At 36.8% G+C, this 16,541-nt stretch overlaps 1 protein-coding gene across 1 annotated transcript in view; it reads right to left on the minus strand.

Moving 5' to 3' along the window:
* lrp1bb (low density lipoprotein receptor-related protein 1Bb) overlaps positions 1-16,541 on the minus strand; it is a 464,724-nt gene that overhangs the window by 157,785 nt on the left and 290,398 nt on the right. The window contains exons 32-34 of the mRNA XM_055230393.1: positions 1,716-1,856; positions 478-603; positions 264-395 (exon numbers count right to left, since the gene is read on the minus strand). Of these exons, the coding sequence (XP_055086368.1) occupies positions 264-395; positions 478-603; positions 1,716-1,856 (399 nt within the window). The remainder of the gene's footprint in view (positions 1-263; positions 396-477; positions 604-1,715; positions 1,857-16,541) is intronic.

Genomic DNA, 16,541 nt, shown 5'->3' on the forward strand with positions numbered 1-16,541 from the left:
TATAATAACTACACTTTTGAAGAAAAACTTAATTCATAATGAACTAATAGTTTAGTAAGAATGAATAAGGCTTAGTAACTACTTAATACTCAGGCCCAAACCCCCTAATTACATAGTAACTGACCCCGAATGCTTTATTAAGGCTAATTAGGGTACAGTTATTATAAAGTCCAATGCCATGGTAGTAATATGATACAAGGAATATATCTGATTATTCAAATGGACTAACTCCACATCAGCCATCTCTTGTGTGTTCTTTGTACCTGCATGAAAGTCGACTCCCACGGCAAACAGAGTCCCTGTGATGGGCATGAGGGCCTCGCTGTGGTCATCTGGGTCTAGAGCTATCCCTCTGATTCCCTCATGGATCGAATACATCAAAAAGGAATCCACACCTGCGGAAGCCATTTTAAAACCATTTCAGTCTCAGATATTCAAATTGTGACTCCGACTGTTTATTAGCTGGAGGACCCCTACCTTCACAAGACATGCGGTCGCTGCGCAGGTTGTATCCCACAGTGCATGAGCAGCTTCGGCTGTTCTCTGAAGTGGGGAAGCATAGCTGTGAGCATCCACCATTGTTTACCTGGCATGGGTTCCTTCCTGAATTTTAAGAGAAGAAAAAAAGGAAGATTGAGTATCAGTAAGCTTTCATCTGTATGATTATGATAGTTGGTAGGGAAATTTGCTTGGAAAGCAAAGAACACCACACATACACAAGTTATTTTATGTTATATATGTTATATGATCATTTATAAAGTATTTTCTAGTCACTTTAAGTTGCTTTACAACCGGGTGCATTATTCATTCACCCCAGAGTTATTGCTGCAATTCTTCTCCCACAGCTTCCCTTTGCAAACATCATCAAACACTTGTACTTCAAAGTGCCAGTAGATTAAGTGTCTTGCCCAAAAGCACAGCAGCAAATGTGATATATATTTAATCAAGCTGAACCAATTGAGAGCTATGCCAAGTTGTAAGGCCTCCAGAAAGTTGTATAAGGCAATATGTTACACAGTGAATTATGCCGTTATGTACTGTATCCCTGGGCACATTTCACTAAACTTGCATGTGAGGTGTGACTGAGTCATTGGTGGGGGTTGGAGTAGCCCATGGCGTACATTTTCAGCCTCCTCGAGATCAAGCTACTCCAGGGCAGATGTGGCTACAGAAGAAGCTTACCAACAACCAGTGTAGGGAGTGAATGAATAATACGCTGTAAATTGCACTTTGAATCTTGATATATAAATTGTGTATTGTTACTATGTTTATACAACAAAGATTTAAATGAAAATTCTGCTTACAAACAGTTCTAAAAGACAATGATAAAACTGTGACAACTATTTACCACAGGTACTTTTCTTGCCTGGCATAACATAACAATCAGATTCAACTCAGATTAACAAGGGTTCAGAGATTTGCTTATAATTTTTTTTTTTCCTTTTTTTTTCCTCAAGCCATATTTGCTTTGATACGAACAGATCATGCATGTCCCTGATTAGCTAATCCACCTGTCAATCAAGCTCATCTGAACTTGAGAAGATTCAATGGTGACCAGACTCACATCTTCGTAAAGTATTAAAGACATGTGTATACTGGAACCCAGGCAAGTACTTTCCCACTAAATCAAGTAATAATTAGAAAACCTGTGTATGCACTCTCATTAAATCCCCTTCATTGAGTCACATGTGTTTAAGATAGCCGGATGCACTCACCCTTCTGTCCCTCTCGGTCGTATACTTTCATGTGCACCACTCCGCTGGTCTTATTGCGAAGGACCAACGCGTTTCGTCCGTCCCTCTTGGTCACTGTTCCCAGTTGAGCTGATTCATCGTCGGCCCACCACAGTTTTCCTCCTGCAAAATAAACACATATCACCAACACTGAGTCATATCAATTTTCTCATCTAAGAGACACTGAGAGTGTGAAGCACTGTTTACAAAGCTATAGGCTGTGTACACATGATGCCATAACTGCTTATTGCTGGGATTTAGATGACATCACAACATTCTAGGACAATCATATTCAAATGCAGCAAGTTCTTGGGTCTACTCAATAATATAAATGATCAGTTTCAACATTTACTCATTTGGATATTCCATGGTAAAGTCCAATGAAATCAGTGGGAATAACAGCCCCTCAGCCCCTATTGCTGGGTTTCAGATGACATCACAACATTCTATGGGCCAATAATATTTAATACAGATGGGGGGCAGCTAAAATGAATATTGTTAAAATGCAAATTTATGCTGTAATATAATGTGAGCTCTTGGGTTTAGTCACCAATACACATGATCAGGTTTAACATCTGTGAATTTACCTTTTGGATATTTCATGACAAAGTGCAATGGAATCAACAAGGAGCTGTCTGAGAGTATGACATTGTAGAATCTCAAAATATTAATAGTTTAAAATCAAGCTTGAGTAGACCTGAGAAATCTATGATAAGATTTGCATATATATATATATATATATATATATATATATATATATATATATATATATATATATATATATATATATATATATATATACACACACACACACACACACACACACACACACACACACACACACACGAAAACCTTTAGTACAAATGGCTTTCTCCAGCTTTGTCAGTGATCACAGATTGAAGCTACAAATCGGTAAACTTTTCAAATTAAAGTTCCTTAGTTCTATCAAAAAAAATTAATTTGAGCATTTCAAATGAGAAAACATTTGATTTTGGAGAATTAATTTCAACCCCACCAAGTTTTATGCCTGACAACAAAATAAAAATAAGTCAACTAATTTCCACTATGGATTTTAAACATTTTACTTTGACAAGTTCACCCCAACCACTGCACTTAATGCTGCCCTCATCTGGTCATTTTTCTTATGTAATGCACATAGTATATCTAAGCTGAAGCCAGACTTTGCACTTACCATTTATAGATAAAAGTGACCTTCCATGAACCCATTACTGAATATAAAAGCACTTTTAAAACTGGGGCGAAAGCTGTGACATACCCTTTATTATACATTACTTTTAGAGCATGTTGGAGCATTATGAACTTATTAATTCAAGTCTGCAAAAGTTCGAAAAAAAAAAATACATGTTGCAAATATTAAGAAGAACATGTTTGTGTATTTATTTGTCTAGCAGAAAACAATTTTGAAACATTGTCAGTCCTATTAGCCCATATATAAAGGCAAAACTAATTCCTTCATGCTGATTTAAGATTATTACCACTACTGATACAATCTTCAAAAAATGATCTAATCATTTATCAAAGACATTTGTAATGACTCAATTATGGCTTATTAAAGACTATCTCACAAATGATTGCAGAAATAGATAATGTGCAAGATTTGGTCATTTTAGTTGACCCTGACACTGGCCAGATAATAATAGGCATACTAATTTGTATATACTACCAACCACTACATACCAATACATTATATCAGTAGTATATCAGCTAAGGCCTCCCCATACTAGGGCTTAAATTGTGTAGTTATTACATAATTATTGTACCACATTTAAGGTAACAGGGACACTAACACTGCCAAAGAAACATTAACTTTTTTTCCTAGTTTTTATTCTTTTTTCTTTCTTTTTTATCTCCTAAAAGATCAAAAACTGTGAAATTTGAAATCTGTTTAGCTCAGTTTTCCACTACCTTTTGTACAGTACCAGAGCAGGAGAGTGGAGTGACCCCAGCCCACACCTGTTTTCTGCAGCACAGTTGTGCCTGCAAGATACTTTGTTTCGCATTGTGTCACTCATATGCATAATACACTAACCTTTAAATTCAGTGTTGTTATAAAGCAGTTAAAGCAAGACAGACAAAGCATAATATCACACTTTCCAACCAACAAGCCATGTTGAATTTGCATACCTTTTGGGGACATCGCATTGACATTTGACATTTGTTTCCTGCGGACAGACCCTAACCTTAACCATAATTACTACCAGCCTAAGCACAGCCTAAACTCTGACCTTCACCTAAAGAAATCAATAGCTTATACTGAAGGATTTACCTCTATGGGACCTAAATTTTTCTTATAAGCAAGACATATCCCCGCAATGTGCATACTGATTTCAATCCCCACAATGTAATACATACCCACCCTACAGTCCAGTTGCATTAGCATAAGTATATAGCCCATAACACATGGCCAAACATACAGTTTTATTTACATCCAAATGTAAACATTGTACTTTCAATATCATTTGAGTTAATGAATTGCACTAAAACAGATCTAACAAATCACTGAGACAGTTTTGAATGCAGATTAGACAAGATTGAATAAAAGGGATGAAAAAGTTGAAAGTAATTACTTTTTTCAAAAATACAACAAATTGCCAACAGCTAATTGAGGAATTAGACAAACTTAGTTTAAAAAATTATTTGTAAAATCAAAGTATCACTATTTCCATTGATAATTCTGTACTTAATTTATAATGCCACAAACATCAAAACAAATTTAATATGTAACAGGTCACTTGCTTCCAATGGATGTGGAGCTTATAATTTTGTTAGGATCAGAACTTGGGCTAAGTAAAGTAAAAAAAATGACCAGCTAACACAACTGAATTGTCTAAAGTGGAACTAGGCAAACCATTTGCAGACAAGATAAACGTGTTAATAAAAAAAAAAAAAAAAATATATATATATATATATATATATATATATATATATATATGCTGCCAAAAATGCACTCTTTTAAAAATTGTCTTTCTGTCATGATGCCCGTTTGTTCCTGTCCTCCTGTGCTCTCTCCCCCTCGCCGACCTGTCTGCCTGGAGCTGGGTGGAGTTCGTGACTCCCCCCGCATGCACCTGGAGCGCATCAGCGTAATCACCGTCACCTGCTGCTGAGCATATGAGGGCTCGGCAGACTACACTCGGAGCCAGACTGTCCGCGTGTAAACGTGAATGCTCCAGCTCAGTTTTTGTATCTCTTTGCTCGTCTGCATGCTCTCACTGGATTTTGTCATCTTCCAGATTCCTGTCCTCGCTCGTTCCTGCTCCTGCCTCTGTGCTCCGGCTCCGGTAAAGTCATCCCTCCGTCTTGCTACCTGTCCTGTCTTGGTCTCCGGCTTGCTGATTGCCTCCTGCCTTGGGTCCCGCTCTCTGGACTGCGCCGGCCCTGCCTGCCCCGGTCTCGTCCCGCTCTTGTCTTCACTCCGGTCCTGGCTTCCCCATCCCCGACCTGCACTCCACCCGCCTGGTCTGCCTCCCGCTCCCTGGTTCCTCGTGTGTGTTTGAATGAACTGATAAAGACTATTATTCACCATTTGTACAATAAACGCTGTAAACTTGCCCTGATCCCTTGGTCCTACCCGCACCGTTACGACACTTTCAAACTCTCATTTGAGTTTGAAAGGCAATTTTGAAAAGGGTTTGAGCTAAAATATTCAATTGATGGCACTATTGATTTGAGTCCAGGATTCTTGGTTCTGTCTCAGACCAATATGTGGCCTTTTCATGTCATCAGTTTCCATTTCCAAAGGTTGTTTTTGACTTATTCCTACATGCATGCTCCCAGACAGGACCAATTCCCACTTTCAGGAATAGCCTGGAGCGCTCTGTGTCACCCTTTAAGACAATGTAAAACTCATTTCCACAAAATCACACGCATTCCCCAGAGCCAAAATGACAGCAGAAATACTGTTTACAAAGGCTCTGATACTGGGGGGCATGCTAACCTAGATTACTTTAGCTCCCAGTATTAATGTGATGCCTAAGGAGAGCGAGCTAGCTAGCTAGATTAGTAGGCTAGCGCCACATCATATTCAATTTCCACTTGAACCACTTTGATTCAGCACAAGTCAAGCCTGATGGATCACCCACACCTCCTAAATAGAAGATTTCACCTTTTCCCGAAGCCAATCCAATTACTGCCACACCGCTGCGGGCCCCTAGCAGTGCCGTCATTACAGTTTTTTTTTTATTTTTTATTCCTTCAGACTACATAGTGATAATCTAAATGCTTCAACAAAGATTAAAAAAGGACAAAAGTGGACAAATTATTTCTTTTTTGTTCATCAAAGAAAAAGTAATTTCAGTCATTTCACTTTCCAAACCAATTGTGGGTGATTTGTGCTGTGCAGTGTTGAAAGCAGTTTTATGAAAAGCAACACAGATGTTCAATCAAATGTAAGTTTGAATGCCTCTTTTTCTAATTTCTCCTGAAGGTCAAAAAATTACACTCAATTTTCATCTAGATACAACCCATTCATCCAGACATTGCACACTTATTTCTCTATTGACTCAAACTCTGAATCAGAACTATAAACTAGGCTCTAGTGGGTATTTTAAAGGAGAAATCAATATTGTATGTGCTGTTAATTTAAAGTCTACTTTTATTACACTTTACAGCACAGTAATAGCAGTAACTAGAATAATACATTGTGCACCCCTGTTAAAGCCATAGACCAGGGGTGTCAAACTCAAATACACAGTGGGCCAAAATTTTAAATTGAACAAAGCCGTGGGCCAAGATTGAACAAATGAACCTTTTAATATGGAACCAAACAAGTTTTGATTTAACAATGAATATTGAACAAGCAAGGCTTATATAACTTTAAAGTGCAGGCATGCAAAATCGAGTTGCCAATAATACTACTAATAATAATAGTAGTAATAATAATAATAATAATAATAATAATAATAATAAAACATATAAATGGCATATTAAATAAGATTTAAATAAAAACTGAATCCTTTCTGTTATCAGCCTTCTGAGTTAAATGTGAAAATTAGCTTCTTACACAGACTAATAAATTTGAAAATAAAATAACATAACAACTATGAATAAATCAACCATTCAGGACTTGGAGTAGCAAGAAAAAGTGCATAGAAAATGTATTTACTGCTCATTTTGCGACATACTGATCTACTCTGATGTGCCCAAGCCAGATACCTGGCATCTTTTCTTGGATGCCAATTCATCAATGTCGGGGCTCAGGGTTTGAGCTGAAGAAACCTTCATTATTGAACAAAGGTGTTCGTCAGTTAGACGTATCCTGTGAGACGTTTTCGTCATCTTCATTGAGGAGAAAAGTTGCTCACATAGGTAAGTGCTACCAAACATGGAGAGCAATTGAGCAACTTTGGTGCGGAGCTGAGGCATCGTGTCAGGGATGAACTGTGGAAACTGTGCGGCCCCAACAGCATCAAACTTTGACTTCAGTGTTTCATCACACTGGAGTTCAATCAGCTCCATTTGGAGGTTGGTTTGCCTCTGTCCTAATTGACGCACCAAAACAACAGCAGAGCATTATGGGATTTGTAATATAAGCGGTGAATGCAGTGTTACAGCGCTGCCACCATATAATACTGGCAGGCCAGCTCTAATATTAATTTGAAATTGCCTTGCGGGCCAAATATAATTACACTGCAGGCCAATTTTGGCCCGCGGGCCAGAGTTTGACACCTATGCCATAGACTGTAGCAAACCCGCTAGCTGCTGCTGTCCAAATAGGAAGGGAGCATGGGCCCCATCAACTAATTTACTTTCCATTGAAAAGCAGCTGCTCCTCTCTCCATAACTGCAGCTGTCAGGCTCGTCCTTTTGGTCTTAAAATGCTTGTATTAACCTGCTCTACATGTTCCTGCTATTTTTATTTCGGTATTTTGTCCGTAAACAAAGATATGAACATTAATAACAGACACATCAGGCGCTTTCTTTCACCAAGGTCACGCTAGTGACAGGTTTGATTGACAGTGTTGCTAAGCGCCCGTTCCCTGCTAAACCAGCTGTGTGGGCAGAAGGTGCATTACCTTCAACAGCCTGGCTCCAGATTGGCTCTTTGGTTGCTCTGATACTCATGGTCATAATTCCAAATATAGAACTCAGCTCCAAATTTGCCACTATAACTGCTAGCCTGAGCTTCATTGGGCTGGAATTGAACGCTATGGGTTGCTCTCACTTAGTCTTGGTTAAACCCCCTACTTAAGGGGGTTTAAACCCTAAACAAAAACATAAATAAAGGTTAAAGGTCCTATGCCACACAAAACTGACTCTTGTGAGTTAGAATGCTGTTATCTCTTCGAAAACATACTTAGAGTTGAGTTTTGTTTCATTCACAAATGTTTGAGTAACACTTTATTATTAGGCTGTCTACATGTTCAAAGCTCAAAAAGCTCTCTTCCACCTTGTGATGTAATTAAGCTGTAGTTTTCAAGTTACCTTTTATCTTTTGGTCAGTAGTGATAATCAATTCCACAGCTGAAATCATCAAATTTTAGTTTAGCCGCGGAGCACTTTCTGTATTACCACATGACATCGCAATATGATGTTTTCTGTTTTTGAGAAAAATTCTGTCTAAATATGTAGAGTCTGTGCATTAAAAATGTGTGAAACAAAACACAACTCCAGGTATGTTGTTTGGATGAGGAAACAACATTATAACATAAGAAATAGAAAATCTGTAAATAAAGTAATATGAGCCCTTTAAGTAAAAAAAAAAAACAACAACAAGAAAACAAAAACTATGTTGCAGTCTAAATAATCAGAATCAGAATACTGGTAGTGCAGGGAGCGCTCACTTAATATCCTCTAACGCACTTCTCAGCTGTTTTGTGCATTAGTCAGGCTTACTTCTCTGAGTATAGCCCTGCACCCCTGCTGCGAGGAGTCTACAGATCCTGATGAAACTGAGGCTAGCCTAGTTTGTACCTAATCCCACTTTTCCTCTAACCTTCACCACTTCAAACACAACCAACAAATCGATACAGCTATCAGCACAGCACAAGACACTACATTGTTAGACAAATGCTCGCTCAGGCTGACTGCTTCAGATCGCACATAAAAGCCAGTACGTACTCTCCACTTTACCAACAAAGTCCATATACCACTGTGAGGATGCAAAGCTTTTAGGAGGATACAGTAGTAAGATATAAACTGTATTTCTATGAAAGGTTGTCGACATGTTTCACTATGGAAACAATACAGTTTTGAAATACAATGATATGCTATAATGGTTCCACAAAATAGGGTGCAATAGACATAAAATGGCAAAGGTTACTGCAAAATATTGTAATTATGGGTAATATGACGTGGAAATAGATCAATTATCTCACAATAATCAATTTAAAATCACGGTGTCAAACGGATGTAATTTACTTTATTTGGTACTTAGAAATGATTAACCATATTTCAAAGTAGTAACAGTAATAGCAGCAGTGTTTCAAGCTAATATAACCAGATCACAAATTTCCATCCAATTAATATGATGTAAGGTATTATAATACACAAATATAATAATTGATTAAACAAACAACCTGCCCAATCCACTGGGTCCTCTGTGAACCAGAATTGCATAGTTCCAAAAAGATCCTCGGCCTTTGCTCAGATGGCCCTTTCTTTTCAAACCATCAGACAGTCAATCAGCTCCAGACAGTCTGAAGTTGTCTGAAGATCTTAATAATTTAACTAGAAATTTGAAAAAGTCAATTTTAGATAATCAGGTGTGTCAACATCAGTCTAGTTCATTTGTGCTGCCTTATATTCACTATAAAAACTTGCACATAAGGATTTTTAATATGTGTATGGACTGTAGGAAACATAATGTATTTGAATGGAGATATTTTATTGTATTTAACTGCTAATGCGTTTGATGAAGTCTTATAATGTAATTGTAATGAAATGTGTATTTTTAATATGTGTTCACCTGCCCAGGGACAGCAGATGGAAAGTAGCTAAATCTGGTACAAATCACATTTTCTTTTGAGATTAATGGATTTGTACATGGTTCCTGACAATTAAAGAACAAAAAAGAATAAGCTTTGTAATTAAACTTGTATTTCAAGGGTAAATATAGAGTTAAGTTAAAACAACCGCATTTCTGTTTCTCCCAATTTTCAGCCACCATGGAAAATTGCTTCCATGGTGGCTGAAAATTCAACGTATATTTGTAGTTGCTTGAGCTGGGAATTTTCACGGTTGCTATCGGTGGCAAAAGAGTTTGACAAGTGTATATTTAGTGCCGTCTTATTTGGAAGATTGGAGGATTTGGAGGCTTTGTATTGTGGATGTTGTTCTTGGGTGTTTTAGATCAGATTTTGGACGCTTTTTATGAAGGAGAGATCCCATTTTGCCCCAGTATGTCATCTTTTTACCATCACTAAAATTCAGACAAATCTGTAGTTTTAGCTAAATAACTGCAAATTGTAATAACTGTGTATTGTGTAAAATGATGGCCTGTGAGGGAAAGAAGACCCCAGGGAGACGTGTGGACAAAGATGCACAGGAGGAGAGCCCTCATCCATAATGAGTACAAAGGTGCAGTATACAAACTCATCTTGTCAGTCTTATATATGTAGGCTATTTGATTTTTCCCAAGTATTTTTTACAGTTTGGCTTTGAACAAACTGTCTTTAATGTAATTATATTATGCTGTTTTGTTTATTACTTTTTATAATATACTTTTCTGTATATGCTTATAATTTATAATCTATATAAAGAACAATATATTCTATATGAAAAACAACATACTTTCTTTTTGCAAACATCATCACTTGAAGAACTTTATTGTCTAAATTATGTTTATATTTTCATATTCTTCTGAAAATCTTCTCTAGAAGCTGCAGAAGTACAGTTTGGGAGTTGGAGACAGGTTTGCTGATGCTGCTGCTAATGTCAACTCAACTGCCCTAGTCAGACCTCACCAACAACAACCACAACAACCCAGACTATCCCACAGTGGAACCACTGTGCACAGCCCTTCTTCTCAGTTACAGTTCCTTTTAGGACCTCACTTCATCAGATAACCCAAGACCCCACCCAGTCGATAGAACACTCTGTGCAAACAAAGGCCACCTTACATTGTGACAGGCCATGCCCTGTCAACAGATGGACAGAAAAGATGGACAATTGTTGATTGATATAAAATGGGTGAAATTAGATATTTGTAATCTCCAACTGTTGCTATGCATTTTGGATCTATATAAAAGAACATAAGAAAAAAATTGGCCTGATTTGGCCTGATCTCCCTGCCTGTTCATCCAGTCTGTTAGTGTTCCTATGAATATGGATTTACAAGTTAAGTAAGGACTTCCCCAAACTAAACTAGGCCTAGACCAGGACTGAACTGGGACCAACCAAACATCAGGACTTAAATGGCCTCAAACCAGGATCAAACCAGGAAAAGTGTGAACACATCATTTTATTTATGCTCTCAAATTGCTTTTTACCTCAGAAGAACTAAATGGTATAGAATGAAACTTTTAATGATGTGAAACTTTGGTTATTACTATGACTTTATCTTGGTCACAAACTCACTGTAGACATAGCACACTGAACCCTTGTTAAGGACCAGAGCTGCCTTTAGTTTCATATTGGAGAGATTAAATGTGTCCTCGTCTCTTTGCGTTCCTGTCTCAGTTTTAAGCCACTGGTGATGGTCAAAACTAACTTTCAATTAAAGTAACACTTTCAACATATTCCTATATCACTCTAGATGTATTTTGCATTTTTACATTAGGCCAGGCAAGTTTATTTGCATAGTACACAGTGATTTAAAGAATAAGAAAGACATTAAAATCACAATACAAACAAATCAAAACATAAATAATCATCCTAAAAATAACATTAAAACAGAAGAGTGCAGAATAAACACCTTTCAGTCATATGCACAGCTAAACATAACCGTTTTGAGCTTGGATTTAAACATTTTCAAAGTTGAGGCCTGTTTCACATCTTCAGGAAGACTGTTCCAGGTTTTAGCTGCATAAAACTGAAATGCTTATGTTGTAGTCTTGGAAAATACTAATATTCTAATATATTCTAATATTCTAATTCTAATATCAATGTGGCAAAGATTGAAATTCAGATGCCCTACCAAGTTAAACTTACCTAATCTTTGGAATAGCCAAATGGGTACACTAACATGATTTTAGAGCTATCAGTAGGTAATCAATAATTTTCCTGCTTTTTCTAAATTATTTATTTATCACTCATACGTAATATCCAACCTTGGTCAAGTACCTAAATCGAAAAGGTTCAACTGAATGTTTCTAATGATAATATTTTATTTTCTAGGAAGCAGCTAATATTAAAGAGTATATAGCACCTTTAATAATAGACACAGGCAATTTTACTGTGTTAGGAAATCCACCAATCAGCAGTCATTGTATAGATTACTATTAACATATTTACAGCAAGTTTTATAGTCACATTTTTATATAGCGCTTTTCCAACTTCAAGGCAATCAAACACTGTCCATCAAGGAACAATTCACTCAAACACAAACAACAGTGTATGCAGAAACTGGGGACGAAGTGGGTTAAGTGTCCTGCCCAAGGGCACAACAACTGTATTCATCTGTGGGAGCTGGAATCACACCATCAACCTGTGGGTCACTGGTTCTGACCACTCTGCCAATGATGTTTATGTGGAGAGCAGGATTCAAACTGCCAACCTACAAACCAATGGACAAACACTTGACCAACTGAGCTACTGTCATCCTGCACACTACTGTTGCACATTATGTACTTCTGATCAACTTGTATAATGTTTTTACTATTAGTGTTTCTGTCATTTATACTAATCATCCTTCTACTATTCATTCTAATACTTCTAAAACACTACTCCTACTCTACTCCTCAACGCCTACTACTACAGCTGCACTTTCATATTGCAAGCACACCATATAAATGTAGCAGTAAATATTTCTTACTATATATTGCATATAGCTCCTCATTTCATCATTCACCAATTTCCTGCACATAACCAAATGTCATTAATTGTGATTGATGGTATTGCTTGGAAACCATTTGACTGGTTTGCTGTACCTGCTGTTATTCAGAAAGCAGGCCATTATTCTGTGTCACACCGGCTTCCATCTCTCATTACTGAAATATAATAACAAAGTCTCTATCTCCACAAGGAACAAAGAGTATCACCCATAGTCAAATCTGCATCACGTGGCATGTTTATACAGTGAATACCAGTGGTGGAGTGTTAATGGGCTGGCAGGCTCTGCAGGCCGGTGTCGGGCTTGTTTCATGGGAGAGATGTGAGAGTGCGCCAGCCGAAGGAGCAGAGCAGCTGCGAAGTACCGCCAATTTGTGTGTTTATTCCCATTTAGCCCAAAATCTTGGAAAAGTTCCTCTAGAGCATACTGCTATGTCAATGCGCTGCAAACATCAACTAAACACTTCCTGTGGCCCTTTCAAAATACAATCTATGACAAACTGCAGAATGGACCTTATTTTGACAAGGTTTTAAAATGACAAAGCACTAACTGCGCAAAGCACAAAAAGCTGTCCTGTCCAACGCGACAGTGAGTTCAGTTTATTTTCATATGTAAATTATGCATTGAATTGAACATTTTGCTTAGAAATTTGTTTAACATGACAAGAATAGTACATGCTTATTGTAATAAGCCCATTACGATTGACAAAAAATAATAACTAAAATGCAGCAGAATACAGGAATTTATGTGATTTTAATTTCAATTTTTTGGCAAAATTATCTTTAAACAACCACACTGAAAAAGAGGGCTGGTAGGCTGGTGATGGGCCGCTGTATTGCAAACACTCCCAGTAGATTTCAGAGCCCCACTCCAACCCTGATGAATACAAACGTATGGGTTAAGAAGTTGCTACAATGGTAACAAAATATAACAACTCTTTATTTAAAATTATTGATCCAAGAACAAAAAGTGAAAAACAAAATAAGTAATAAATGCATCTGTTGATGATGGGTGCTTTATCTGCTTCCAAAAAAACAAAACGAATCATTGAATGCACAGTGGCTTTTCAAAATACGATGAAGATTTGATGATTAAATTCTATTAAAACAGGTTAAAAAGGTTGACTTTTGACAGGATATACCATTTATTTAAATAACAATGAATTCAATTTTGGCCCAAATAATTGTCAGACTGTATACAATATGTTTTTAAGATACATTTTCTTTTTAATCAAGTATCCCACTTGGGCATTCTAACCATGTAATTAAACCTCTCCACATTTCTCTCAAAACAAAAGGCTTGCACTGATTAATGATATGCTCGGGCAACCTTAAGTATCATCCTGATAAACAATTTCATCATTTTTTTTTTTTTTTTCCCCCAAATAAAAATTTAAATGACACTTTAGTTGAAACACACACATGCAGTGACAGCCTGAGCTGAAAGCCCCATGTTCATTATGTGTGGCGGTTTCTCATTAGTGCTTTTGGCTGAGGCACAATGCCATTTCCATAGCTCTCCGGGAACTGTCCCAATTGTCAGGACCAAAACAGTGTGGAATGAGACAATTGATAATTTCAGATCTGGAAAGAATTTAATTGATCTTTTGTCTGCGCATGTTGGTATCTTCAAAAGTCAAATAAAGTTAAAGGATTTAGCAAGGGAACTATAGAAAACCAAACAAGGAAATCAGTGTATGGCATTTATTACAACAATTTAGGTATACTATTTTTTTTAATAACCAGAAATACTCAATTTTGTTTCTTAAGTAAAAGTACAGATACCAGAGCAAAAAAACAAAAAAAACAAAAAAAAAAAAAACCTCAAGTAAAAGTAAAAGTATCACATGAAATATTTGGCACAGAATTTGAGGTATTATGTGGCTTAAAATGTATTAATTTTGATACAGATTTGTACAGAATTTTGTTCAACAGAAATTAAATTGGTTGTTTTTTTCCTACTTGTTTTATGTGTATAATTTTGTTGTCAAATTACAAATGTGTTAAAAATAAGCCCCTCAGACTTTTTGACAGGTCTCAGACAGTAATACCTCTCCACAGATCTGACCTGTAACTGGCGCTGGTGGCATCAGCTTCTGAGAGAAAGCGAAAAAGTGCACCAAGTTGCAATGACAGAAGTCTCCCACTGATTCACAAGTATTTATTTTTATTTTTTTTATTTAAAAAATCTAGGTAAAGCTAACAACAACTAAAATACTAGACCTCAAGAGCTGCTCATGCATTACAATTGTGCTGGGTCAAGGCAAACTTTGATCAAATACAAAAAATTGGGTACAGGCACAACTCAACAATAGTTTATCGCTGGAACTTGAGGTAATCCAAGTTCACATTTTTCTTTGGTCATGAATAAATGAAATTTACATTTAGACCAGTGTCAGTGTGACCTGTGTAATTTCCAACACAGAAGCACAATTTATCTGCTTCAGTAAAACCTCCTTCAAAATGAAATCTTAAATAGCTCCCCTGCTTGTGAGGCTCTGAGATTTCCAGGCACTTTCTGATGGGAATATTGACAGTGCTGCTTTTTGTCATAATACAATATTTTCTACTAGTCTATGCTAAGTGTGAATGTTAGCATCATGCTAGCTTCAGTTTTTGTGTTCTTGTGTGGAAAGCAGTTTTAAAGTTATATTGTAAAGTGATGATTTAAGGAAAAAACCTACTACATAGTATTGAGTCTTTGGCATTAGCGTAAAAAATATATATACGAGGGTCATTCAATAAATAAGGTGAATTTTTTGGTATAAGCACTTTTAATACAGATAGAAGCTTACTTTTTATTTTTTATTTTTTGTTTTTCACATGGATTTAATTTATTTTGTTATGGCGATTAACAAAGATGGCCGACCAAGAAGCATGCTCCAGGATTGAACAGCGGTCAGTTATCAAGTTTTTGGGTGCTGAAGGGTGCAAACCCGTTGAAATTCATAGGAGAATGTCAACTCTGTATGGTTCGATCACCTCAGGAGACCTCACTTCTGTAGGCCTCCTAGGCCTGCCTTCATCCTCAACACTGCTCCGTCCTTCTTTAAACAATTTAGCCCACTTGTAGACATTTTTTTGGCTGAAACATGTGGCACCATACACAGTATAAAGTAAAAAAAAAAAGAAAAAAAAAAAAAAAAGTAAGCTTCTATCTGTATTAAAAGTCCTTATACCAAAAAAAATCACCTTATTTATTGAATAACCCTCGTATTTTAATTTATACTGAGAAAAATTAAGATGTCTATTGTTCTTGTATTCTGACAATGGCAACATTAAATCAAATTTATCCAAACCATGTGCTAAGACGTATCCATTTAGCTGCTGTACATTCTACGCTACTGCTTGAGTCCTGACTATAGAATCAGGAAGTACCAGGTCTCTGCACTGGCTTCCTGTTGCTCAGAGAATAGACTTTACAGCAGCTCTGCTTGTGTATAAGTCTCTCCATGGCCTAGCACCAAAGAACATCTGTGACACGTTAATGCCATATAAACCACCTCGCACTCTGAGGACTTCAGGGACCAGCCTCCTGCTGGTGCCCAGAGTCAGGACTAAACATGGGGAATCAGTCTTTCAGTTTTATATAGCTAAAACCTAGAAAAGTCTTAATGAAGATGTGAGACAGGCCTCCAATTTGACAATGTTTAAATCCAGGGTCTGTTTAGCTGTGCGTATGACTAAAAGGCGTTTATTCTGCATTATTCTCTTTTAATGTTAATTTTGTGTTTTGATTTGTTTGTATTGTGATTTTAATACCATTCTTATTCTGTAAAGCACTTGGAATTACTTTGTGTATGAACTATGCTATACAAATACACTTCCCCTGCCTTGTCTATTTCTTAAAGATGCAAG

Source organism: Periophthalmus magnuspinnatus, chromosome 21, assembly GCF_009829125.3.
Source record: "Periophthalmus magnuspinnatus isolate fPerMag1 chromosome 21, fPerMag1.2.pri, whole genome shotgun sequence".
Lineage (NCBI taxonomy): Eukaryota > Metazoa > Chordata > Actinopteri > Gobiiformes > Gobiidae > Periophthalmus > Periophthalmus magnuspinnatus.